The sequence below is a fragment of the Poecile atricapillus genome, chromosome Z, assembly GCF_030490865.1.
Source record: "Poecile atricapillus isolate bPoeAtr1 chromosome Z, bPoeAtr1.hap1, whole genome shotgun sequence".
Classification (NCBI taxonomy): domain Eukaryota; kingdom Metazoa; phylum Chordata; class Aves; order Passeriformes; family Paridae; genus Poecile; species Poecile atricapillus.
In genome coordinates, this window is record NC_081289.1 from 85,656,036 (window position 1) to 85,668,485 (window position 12,450).

The following is a 12,450-nucleotide window of genomic DNA, read 5'->3' on the forward strand; positions in this document are numbered from 1 at the left end:
ACTCATTTAACTTGGCTCATACAAAGGCAAGACAAAAGAATGCGGGTGTGCAGCTGCAACAATTCAGTTTTTCAAGGAGCATATTTTTTTGTGGTTGATGCATAGTTAAAATCTGCAGAGACAGTCCTTCAAATATGCAGAATAAGGGGCAACATTTTCTGAAGCTTGAGTTGGACTAGAGAAAAAAATTCTAAAAACTTAACAGCTTTGCCTATGAAAAAAATAAATTCACATGCTGATATAGAAGACAGTGTGTCATTACACTGATTCATGTTTTAAATATAACTTAAACATGACAACCCTTTGATGATTAAGAGATTATATGTGTACACTCAGGAGTATTTTTGCATATATTGGTTTACCAAAGCTAAGTATCAGATCTGATTCTTTTCCCCACTGCCTGTTATATTTTCTGTACTTTCCTATATGCTTATAAATCTATTTATAAGAGCTTTTCTAATTTAATAATAGATATCTAATCTTATTATCTCTCTCTTTGGAGGAGCATTGTAGGCCCAATGATTCAAGGTAGTGCCAGAACTCAGCTTTACCTCTCTGAAGTGTATTACCATTACACAGAATATTTTCTGCCTTGAGGTCCTAAGCTGGAGCTGTTTGGTTAGGATTTTTGTTTTTCTAGAGACTGAAGATATCTGTACACTACTTCTTATTGTTGATTAAGAGATTAAGAGATTATATGTGTACACTCAGGAGTATTTTTGCATATATTGGTTTACCAAAGCTAAGTATCAGATCTGATTCTTTTCCCCACTGCCTGTTATATTTTCTGTACTTTCCTATATGCTTATAAATCTATTTATAAGAGCTTTTCTAATTTAATAATAGATATCTAATCTTATTATCTCTCTCTTTGGAGGAGCATTGTAGGCCCAATGATTCAAGGTAGTGCCAGAACTCAGCTTTACCTCTCTGAAGTGTATTACCATTACACAGAATATTTTCTGCCTTGAGGTCCTAAGCTGGAGCTGTTTGGTTAGGATTTTTGTTTTTCTAGAGACTGAAGATATCTGTACACTACTTCTTATTGTCCGTATGAGAAGTAGTTTAAATGCTTTTCCCTGATTTTTTTTAATGTGGATTTTTCCCTACCATCATATTCAGGTTCCCTAAGGTGAATGTGGCAAATCCATCACTTTCGTGTGAAAGTTGTTGACTTAAGTGTAGCTATTTATTTACTTAAAAATAGGCTTGTACTCAAATGCATCACTGAGCTGAGGCCAAAGCGTTCTCTAAACTAACTCTCACAATGTCCCTGTGAGGCTAGTGACCACTTCTTTTTCTCATGTTACAGGCTTGGGGCCCAAATAATCCCTGACTCATGCAGCAAGCTAATGGCAAATGGGTGACTAAAATGCAAGTTTCCATTCTTGATCTCTTTTACAAATTATTAAACATTTAATTTCTGAAAGTGAGCAGTAAAAATTATTCCATTCATTTTGCCTATTTCAGCACATGCGATATTTCCTGGTATGCTCTTGGATGTGCTGTATTTAAGTTGTTAGTAATTCACTTGTTTCTACATGGTTTCCTCCACCGGAATATGCTGTTTTTTAAACAGTGAATGTAAAACAGAACAGACCTCCCTAGTTTATAAGTAATTTATAAAGATAAACTGTGTCAAAAAGAAACAAAGGACAGGAAAATAGAATTCACTGGAAATGTCATGTACCATTTTACCCTTTTAGTGTCGTCTGGTCAATTTAGAATTCTTGAAGCTTATAGGATGATGTTTGGTGTCTAGAAACAGGAAAAAACTTGTCCCTGCAGTTTCTGCAGTAAGATGGATGTTTACAGCACTACAGAAATCCTTAAATTTTGTACATAAACTTTCTGCAAGATCAGATACTCCATCTGCTCCATCAACTGCTCTGTAAGTGAAACCAGGTGAGTGCTGCAGAGCTTGTTCGCATAAACTGTATGTGAAGGTCAAAAGCCCAGTTGTCTTTGGAGCAGGGAACCATTTCTCATGTACAAATACCCTCTGGTCTTTGTCTCATCCTTAATGGTGATTTGCCAAACACCTGCACAAGAGGGTAGAAATGAAATTCATGGCTCTCCTGTATGCTGTCTGCCATGGACACTAGAGTGGTTTTACTTGACCATAATTTTGTATTTATTCTCACAAACAAATTCTATTCCAGTGTCTATTTACCTCTTTCCCTTGGAATGCAATCTTCTCACCATCCTCTCCCCCTCACCTCATCATCCTTTCTAATCCATAGATAATAGCTTGTTTTGCATATCACCTAAACATATGTAGTCCAACTTTCCCTACTTGTTTGTAGGCATATAAGTTTTAAAGTATAAATTTGAAATTTCTTCCAGAAAGAGGCTTATGTTCTCAAAGATTTCATTAGACCAGCTGATGAAGATTATTTCTATCTAAAGGTCTTCTCTTACACTGTAAATATAATGCATGCTTTCACTTCTGTATCTTGATGTGTGGTACTGAAGTGGTTCTGTGGTTCTGTGCTTTGAAAGATTTGGTTTAAGACATATGGACCTTGGCTCAGGTGGTTTCCATTGGTTGTGTATCACGCAATTTTATGTGTTTTCTGTGTGCTGAGAAATTTACTAAAAATTATTAGTTGCTACACAGGAAACTCAGAAAGTCTAGTGCAATAGAGCTTATCTTAAAAGTTTTGTAACTTTTACCATTCTTTGTTTCTTGCCGATTTTTTGCTCTGAGCATGGGAGAAAGCTTGGTGGAAGCATTCAGAAAACAGCATATATCTGTCTAGATGACAGTAGAGTTTTTACAGTTTTAGAGTGTTTTTTTTGTTTTTTGTTTTTTTTGTGTAACTCAGCTGAGATTGTTCAGGCTGTTCTAAATATTCCATGTTCTAAATATGTGATTTCCAACAGTTACTTAACTGTAGCAGTACATCTTACTGTGCACATATTCCTTCCAGCTTTTGTACATGGGTGGAAAAGTAGGTTGTTTCCAATATGCTGTCTGTTGTCTTAGTGAATAGGTAATTTCGGAATGAGGCAGGAGGAGAGGATGTGGGACCAGAAAGGAAAGCATGTGAGCACCCTGTTTGGAATTGTTCTTACTGGTGACGTTGAGATTTGTTGAACTGGAGACTTCCAAGGCACTTGAAGCATTGAAATTTTTATTTCTGTTGTAGTTGACCAGCTTGAAGGTCTGTAAAGGTGTGCATGTCATGCTTTAGAAGCTTGCCTGACATCACATTCTGTTCAGTAATTGTTTCTACTTAGGAGCTTTTTAATACTGAGTTCTTGTCCCTTTCATTGGTTTCTCACTGCCATTTGGTTCATACCAGACCAGTTCCTCTACCAGGAAAGCAGTAATAACTTTTGTGGTACAGAATCGCTGGGTTGGAAGAGACCTTCAAGATCACGAGTCCCACCCAGCCCTAACACCTCAACTAGACCATGGCACTGAGTGCCACATCCAGTATTTTTTCAAACACATCCAAGGATGGTGACTCCACCACTTCCTCAGGCAGACAATTCCAGTACTTTATCACCCTTTCTGTGGAAAACTTTTTCCTAATATCCAACCTATATTTCCCTTGGCACAGTTTAAGGCTGTGTCCTCTGGTTCTGTCAGCTGTTGCCTGGAGAAAGAGACCAACCCCCATCTGACCACAACCTCCTTTCAGGGAGTTGTAGAGAGTGATGAGGTCACCTCTGAGTCTCCTTTTCTCCAGGCTAAACAACCCCAGCTCCCTCAGCCGTTCCTCACAGGGTTTGTGTTCCCAGCCCCTCACCAGCCTCATTGCCTCCTCTGGATGCGCTCCAGTGTCTCAATGTCCTTCCCAAACTGAGGGGCCCAGAGCTGGACACAGAACTCCAGGTGTGGCCTCACCAGTGCCCAGTACAGGGGAAGAATGACCTCCCTGCTCCTGCTGGCCACACTACTCCTGATCCAGGCCAGGGGCCATTGGCCTTCTTGGCCACCAGGGCACAGGGCTGGCTCATGTCCAGCTGCTGTCACCAGCACCCCCAGGTCCCTTTCTGCCTGGGCACTGTCCAGCCACACCGTCCCCAGCCTGTAACGTTGCAGGGGATTGTTGTGGCCAAAATGCAGGACTTGGCACTTGGACCTATTCAACTTCATCCCATTGGACTCTATCCATCCATCCAACCATTCCAGGTCTCTCTGCAGAGCCCTTGTCGCTTCCAACAGATCGACACATTGCTCCCAGCCTTGTGTCATTGCAAATTTACTGCTGTGTTGCATGGGGAAATATTTTTTTTGTGTATGTTGTTTTTCTCCAGTCTTTTCCTTAGTGGGAATTATATACTCTGAGACTAGACAGTGTGGTAATAGGTCAGCACTGGAGCTGGTGGTGTTTGATGGCCCAGATCAACGGAAACATGTCATTTCTTCTGGTTTCTCTTTTATTTTTAAGGCCTGTGATCCTTAAAATGTGCTTAAAGAAAAACATTAATTTCTTTGCACTCTAAGTAAGCAAACTTTCTTTACAATGTTTTCAGATGGTGCAGGTGTGGGAGGTTTTTAGCATGTTCGACATGTTTTATTACGCTTAGCATTTGACAACACAGAAGTGTAAAATATCTTGGTATTTTTCTCACTTTTTGGGTGGTGTCATGTGATGTTCTGAATTATCTGGTAAAATAAGCCAGTTTCTTTCCAGGAAACCAGCCCCAAAATGAGTAATGGATAAGCATGCTGCTTGCTTTTGAGCACAGAGTCATGTCTCAGGAGGTTCATATGTTATCCCCGGGTTGTACAGTGCATATGTTTCCAGTTTCTGACCATGTGGAACAATGTGGGCTTGTATGAGAGTGTGGTAGTGGCACAAGTTAAAAGCAGTGAAGGAGTGAAGGAATACTTGAGGAGACGGGAGATGTTGCAGCCTGTTCAGCGGCTCACTGCTGTCTGCCTGCTGGGGTTTGCTGTCCACATCTGTTTGCTCAGTAGCTCTGTAGACATATCCAGGCTTGCAGGTATTCACTGTTTTCACTTGGAAGCTGCGCAAAATAAATATTTTAATTTTTTTTTTTTTTTTTTTTTTTTTTAAATTTAGGGTGGTTTAAGCTGGGTTGGCTGATGTGACCAGTATGAGAAGTACTTGTTTTCTTGCTCATGCTGTAGGAAGGGGTGCATGAGCAGCAACCTGGATTGTGTGGAGCTGTGCTACTCTAGCAAAAGAACAATATGCAAATAGTGCAGTCATCCAGCAGATGGGTGGCAATGAAATATCTGAGATACTCCAGATACATCGTGGGCTGAAGCATCTGAGACACTCCAGCTGAGTCTGTGCATTGGAAGCTTCCCTCTTACTGGTGGGCTGGAAGCACATGCAGTGTGGCTCTGACTAAAAGCTGTCTTGAATAATGGATTTAAAATCTTACATAATAGTCTGTTGAAAGCTGACATGCAAAAAGTTTGGGAATAGTGAGACAGCAGCGTTTGTAAATGGCATGACAACTAACACATTTGTATAGCTAGAGCTCTTTATAAAAGTTAGGTAATTGGTGTATGTAGTGTGAGAACTTGACTGTTACTGAAAGCACTCTGAAGCAAGCTGCAAAGCAAAATATTGCACCATGCTGTGTACCACAGTATAATTGCAGAAGTAGGAGGCGTTCTTTTCTGGGTCTGACCATCAGGAAGATATGCCTAGATCATAATCTCCTTTAGGAGACCTCAGCATAGGCACAGGTCAAAGGGAAATGCAGGAAAATTCAGGTGCCTAGGAACTTTCAAGCAAAAGTGGTTCAACAGTTTTGGGATTTTGTCCTGCATTTTACTCTGTAAATGGATTTGCAGAGTAAAATTCATGCTGTATTTATGACATACAAACCCTTTTCGTGCAGCCAAATTATTGCATTTTCTGGGGCAAAACTGGCCATACGTACAGTTATTATACATGCTTATGTGTGGTTCTCTCTAAAGGCTTCCACAGAGTGGAAATAAACCAATAATTTGAATCAGATTATCAGTCTGTCCTTCAAAAAAGCTGGTAGCTGCTCTACAGGATAGAAGAGATCCTTTTTCAGCTAGAGAATTTCAAATAACACATGAAGAGTGAAGGAAATATTGCAATGGTTACTCCTGTTGTAATGGACAAACTATATGGTGAGTCTTTAGAATGTGCTGAGTATCTCCTTATTGGCTTAGTTTAATTATTTTTATTTTGCAAGGAGTAAGACAGCAATTCTGCTGTCTCTTTCCCACCCATCCTTGGGGTAAGCTGTGTTTTCACTTGAGTGGGATAGTTGAAAACCTTTTATGATTGCCAAGATGAGGTTTGCAGACAAAGCAGAAAGCTTTGTACAACACAGAATATGCTTGAAATATGACACAAGTTTTTCCAATGGCTGCTGTAATGAATGTTTTCTGGGGTTTTAAAAATTATTTCTTTAGAGGTCTGGCAGTACTTTAGGAGGCCTTGGTGGGAAGAATTGTGGGAAAATTATTTTGTAAAACTATTTCAAGCCTTGCATAGCCAATCTGGATTCAGTTGATACAGCTGAGCAGTTGAAAAACTTTTTAACTGTTGATATCACACTATAATGAACACTGTAGTAATTTCCTCAGTGTAACAGAAAAATGTCCTAACTGAAAAATTAACCAAATTTAAGGAGTTGGGCTTTCAAACCATAAAAAAAACCCCAACAAACAAACAAAACCAAACAAACAAAAAACAACAACAAAAAAAAAAACCCACCAAAACCTCAATCCTGGATCAGATTTCTTAAAATGTTTAATTAAGAAGCTAGTCATAAAAGTCATAAATACTGTATTTGAATCAGATGAAAAGCTCCATCTCTATCTAGCTTTTAATACCACATCTAAAACACAGAAATTACTTTCACTGCTGAGCGATGATAAGTTGAGTGTAAAAGCACATGAGGTTAAAGCAAACTGTTCCACAGTGCACATAACAGATTGGGCAGTTAAGTTTGAGAGCCTAGGATTAGGTTTGTCAAAGAACAGAAAGGAGAATGCTGAAAATTAATTTGTTATAATGAACAGGTGCAAGAAGCACTTCTGGAGGACTTGGAATAATTTTTGCACTCTGGGATAGCTTAACTCCAGTTAATGTTTCAGTGCCTTCATTGTCATTGTGCATACATCTGGAGATGCATTGTCTCTCCCATGAAAGGGTAATCCAGCCTGTCCAATAGTAACAGCTCTTTTTCCTTGAAACAGTGAAGTATCAGATTTTGCAGCATGTGGGACAAAAGGCTCCTTTGCTGCTTCTGAGAATAAGATTACAGTTGTCACATTTCTCCTTCATCAGCGTGCCTGACACATCAGAGTATGGCTCAGACTTCCCTTTGTTAATAGAACAGAAAGAGGACCTTTATACTCTTCCATTATTAGTAGTTTTTATTTTTCCTATTTAATGCACATGACTTATGCCTAAATCCCCTTCAGGATTTTGTTTCAAAAGTTCAGTTTCAGTTAACTCAAACTTGAGCATCCTTCTGAAAAGATTTCATCTATAAGAAATATTATTTGTAATGAGGGAAAAAAATTATGCTAGCTTTGTGAATACTCCATACAACACTGCTGACTGGAAAACCAGAGAAAACAGTCAAATGCAGGTTTGTCTCTTAAACTAGACAAATATGATGAGTTAGAACTGCTGCTGAGGATGGGCCAGGCAGTGATGACACTGGTACGCTTTCCTCTTGGTGCGCTTCAGAAGAAAGATGGAAACAATACTAGTAACTGAAATAATAGCAGCACTCATTTCTGGGCAATAGGTACAGAGGTCTGGAGCAGTCATGTTGCCCCCAGGCTTTGTGTCCAAATCCAGGCATGTCAGCAGAGAAAAATCACAAGGTTTGCTAAGTAAGATGCAGGTGACTTTCTTACAGAACCATTCCTGATGCACCTCTACTAGCAATTGCTGTAAGTTAAGAGTTTGCTGTCTCTGTACACCTCAGCTTATTAAAAGTGTTGCCTAAGTTGCATCAGCATGACTAGAAATAAAATAGTATTTAGTATTTTAATTTAAACAGGTTTTAGGGCTTCCAGTGTAGAAGGCAGGCTTGTTTTTTCAGCTTCTTTTCCATAATGGAAAGTGAGGAGTTTGTTCAGCTTCTGTACAGAAAAAATACATTTAGACATTCTTCGCATAACTGTGGGGAAGCAAGGGTTGCTTTGCTGTCTCATTGTTCAGATTACTTAATCTCATAATACAAGTTAACTGTGAAAATACTCTGAAAAAAATACCCACTGGAATTATGAAGAAATTATCTGGGCCGCACTGGGTTCCCACACCACATGTTTTTGAGTTAAATTTTGTCGAAGACACATGTGCTATTGTTCCATGCAGTTATACCATGGCAAGTGACCAGTAGCAACTGAGTAACAGATACTTTGTAAATAGTCACAGCTTCAGTGGCAGTTCTTGACACATGTGGCTTAAAATTGCTGTTTGTTGTTGTTTCTTTTTTTGTTTTGTTTCATGTATTTTGTTCTGTATTCTGAAAGCCTGTCTCTTATTTTTTCCCCCTGTGTGTGTGTGTGTTCCAGTGACTTTATAACATGCAAGGCACTGATACCAGGGGGAGCTCCCCTGCATTCCTCCATCCTCAGAACGGGAGCAGTCACAGGTCTTCGGGGTATGTCCTGGGGAGAATTGCCCCTCTCCGTCCCCCGCCACCTTCGCAGAGCCATGCTGCAGCAGAATTTACCTCGGCAAGACAAGAAGCCCAGACAAGACTCCCGTCCTTACCAGTGGAGCAGCACCGCCGACAGGCAGAAGCCAACAGGCATAAAAATACTCTTATTTGCTCTGCCATTTCTAGCCTTTCACTTTTTGTTGCACTGGGGATTTTTTTGGGAATAGCTTCAAAATATGCTCCAGATGGTAAGTTCATTAAGAGAATCATCCTAGAAGTTATGCTACTTGTGAACATAACTCCGTAATTCAGCATCAGGACTAATGTTGAAAGTTAATAGGACATTCCCTGCGATTTTAACATTGAAGGAGGCAGAGACTGGGGGAAAAAATCAGCTCCTGTTTTTGTTATCAGTGTTGTTTTTATTACATATGGTTTGATTTACTTACATGAAACAGAAAGGCATAGCAGTAAATAAAGATTATTGTTGAGGGGCGAAAGAGGCATGAATGCTTTATAAGCATAATTATTTTTATCTGCACAAGCAGTCTCATAGGTTCACAAATTGTAGACAAAACTAAATCCTACCTGTTTCAGTGGTAACTGAAGAAGATGGTATAAAAGTGTTACAGTAAAATAATTTAAAAATCTTTGAGAACCTATGCTAGTAGTTTTTCTAAAATACAATAAATACAATATTGTTTAAAAACAAACAGTAGTGTTTGTTTTGTTTATATGCAAATTGGGCAGGGACCTTTTTTTAACTGTTAGCCCTGATTTTTTGTTTTCAGCTCATTTTAGAAAACTGGGCAACTTTTTTGGAATTTGGAGAATCTCTGAAGTGTGTCAGTAATTGTAAAGCATCAAAAGTGATGTGATTTCAAAGTGTGCATCCCTCTAGCCAATCTCTCGTAGAGAATGCTATGAGATGCAGTTGTTAAATATTGGGAGTACAATTTGGAGTGTGAGTTGTTTTGGTGAGTTTAGAGTTTTTGACTGTTTTTAAGGCAGTAGTCAGGTTTCTAAAAGCTAGACGGGATTTTGAATTGAAACTGTTGGCTACTGTAATAACAGACTTCTCAGTGGCTTTTGACATAGTCATTAAAAGGATGCTGTTTCCAAAGTCAGTGCAACACAGGCTGAAATCAGCTAACCAACTAAAGATTTCAGATGACAGTACAAAATAAATGCACATATACAGCTGAAGTGCTCTTGGTGGTGGCTTGCTGAGATACCTCCTTGGGTGAAGTTACTGAGCTTTCCTAATAATTATGAAGGAAAATAACAAAATGTGGGAAAATGGAAGATTATTCCTTTGCTGTGATACAGATTGCTGGTAACGGGTACATATGCAGTTAGTACTTTTGTTACAGACAAATTCCAGAGGATACTGGAGGGTGACTTACCCAGTTAACACTCTGAAATACTTTGGTGTGCAGCCAGGCTCTTGGTTCTGTTGTGCAGTAAGACGAGTTAATAAGAAACTCCACCTTAATATGAGGATGAACTTTACTGGGTGAGTGGCCATGCACTGGAACAGATTGCCCAGAGAGGCTGTGGAGTATCCCTCACTGGTGTTACTCCACAACTGTCTGGACACAATTCCATGCAATGTGCTCTGAGATGACCCTGCTTAAGCCAGGAGGCTGGACCAGATGACCCACTGTGGTCCCTTCCAGCTGCTTTTATTCTATGATACTGTGAAACCCTGAAACAAGAGGAACTCCTACAGGCACTAAGGAAAACCTGGCTGATGTTTTAATCTTGCAGTATGGCTGTTGCAGAAACTCCCCAAAAGTTCCCCAGCAGGTTGAAATGTTAATGTGCATTAACACGTGCATAATAACTGACCCAAGCACATCTGGTACTGCAGCAAACAACACCAGTTCCAGTTAGGTGTGCTTTTCTACAGGGCTAGTTGGAAATCCATATTGTCAGAACTTTTAATAGCTGTTTAAAAGGCAATGGAAGGAATGTAACGCTTGGTAGTAAATGCACATAAATTGTAAACCTCTACCATGATTTCTACAAAAGGAAAATGCTGCTTGTCAGCATTTCTGTTCCTGCTTGTCAGCTGGTTCTTTTTTCCTCCTTGCATCTGTATTCCTGACATCTACTCCTGACTCATCTAGGGAGTCCTGAACACTGGAGATCAGGGACAGCAATGGAAATGCAATTTCCTTCCCCATTTCCCCGGGCTTCTGATGTGGGGTCAGAATGACGACCTAGGGAGATGGAAAAGTTCTTCGCTCTTGCAGCTCTCAGCTGGACCTTGCCCAGGGTAAACAGGATCCTCAGAAAATTTGGCTGCCAAAGTCTGATAAACTTCTGCTGAGCATAATATAACACTGATAACTTTTTCCCAGAGTCCTTAAAAGTTCCAGACATGATGTCTAAACGAGTAGAAAGTAACTGTTTAGTTGTACCTAGAAAACTATTCCCTGCCTGTCTTTTTCTCCTGTCAAATTTCATGTGCTTGCTCTATGAAAGGTTCTAGCACTGGGGTTTTTTATGGGGTCAAGATGCTTTCTTATGGGTGGGATGGTGTACTTTTCCTCCACCACTTGCAGAAATTTTACTTCTCCCCCCAGCTCTAATAGAAGCCATTAAACCTGAAGGAATGCTGACCCATTTTTTACAGAAATGTGTTGAAGCAGAGGCTTCAAAAAAATGACTTGAAAAATTTTCAACATGAGTGGCTAAGTTTGGCAAAGTCATCACTACTTAACGGTTTCTGGTCTGTACTTCTGTTTTTATTTAACTTTAAATAAACTTTAAGGGCAGTAACTGTTATCTAAAATCTACTTGGTAAATTTGGAGATAACATACGGTGAAGTTCTAAATATTTGATGTTTTCATGCAGCCCACCACAATTGCTAAGGGAGAATTTCAAAATGCTTTTGCTAAACACATCTAATCTGCTTGCCAAAAAGTTGACCCACTGTGCCCCAAAAGCATGTTTGCATTACAGGAGTGCCTGTTTCTGATTTTGATGGCTTTCTTGCTGGATTGTAATGTACAATAGATTTTAAAATTATAGATCTTTTTAGCTGCTGTTTTATACGTTTTCTTTCTGATGCAATAGAAAATTATATGATCACTAGAGCTGCTCTTCCATGAATCACAGTAAGCAGAAGTCATCAGGTTGCTGACTCATGGTTTCCTCACACTGCCCTTTGCTACCAGCCAGGAAATAAGTGTTTCTTCACAGTGCTTGTGTGTGTGGTGTCTGGGGAAAAGGGATTAGGGACTCTGCATGAGTCAGGCAGTAGACTTGCCTTTATCTGGTGAGTGCTCAGCAGTCTTGCTGATTGTAGTTCTTGCGTTTCGGCTTTCCCTCATATTGAATTACATTTTCTGAAAGCTGTCTTTGTAGGATCCTCCCAAAAGATTTTATTTTGTTTTTATTTTCATAATGCTTGTATGCCTTCTGCCCTTTGCAGTTTGCTAATTTTTCCCCACTGGTAGTCAAATCTTGGTTTATGTAGCTTTCCTGAGTTGTGAGGGATTTGAAATAAGGAGAGTTAATACTAAAGGAAGAACATTTCTGTTAGCAAAACTAAGGCTGGCTTGTATTAAACTTTGATTTTGGTTTCTTTAGATATTGTAAGGATGGACTATTTCTGAGAGCTTTTAGCGTCCAAAGTAGCACTTCAGAAGTGTAGGTGTATTTCTTCAGAACACAAGATGTGAAAAGGCTATTTTGGCTGTTAACCTCAGTTGGCCCACTAACATGTTTATTTTGGCAACTTTTTAATTGTCTTTTACATAGGAAAAATATTTTTAATATTTTTTAAATATTTATTTTTAATTTTGATATAATAATCCAAGGAATATATTTTCCAGTTTTTA

General features: G+C 39.3%; 1 protein-coding gene across 4 annotated transcripts in view; it reads left to right on the forward strand.

The window, feature by feature from the left end:
• The window catches only part of CEMIP2 (cell migration inducing hyaluronidase 2), a 62,048-nt gene that overhangs the window by 16,403 nt on the left and 33,195 nt on the right, over positions 1–12,450 (forward strand). For 3 of the 4 annotated variants that reach the window (XM_058826294.1, XM_058826293.1, XM_058826292.1), the window contains one exon: positions 8,510–8,846. In XM_058826294.1, coding sequence (XP_058682277.1) covers positions 8,522–8,846 — 325 coding nt within the window. In that variant the 5' untranslated portion in view covers positions 8,510–8,521. Of the gene's footprint in view, positions 1–6,041; positions 6,098–8,509; positions 8,847–12,450 lie in introns of those variants that run through there. The other variant, XM_058826295.1, reaches the window with a different exon arrangement.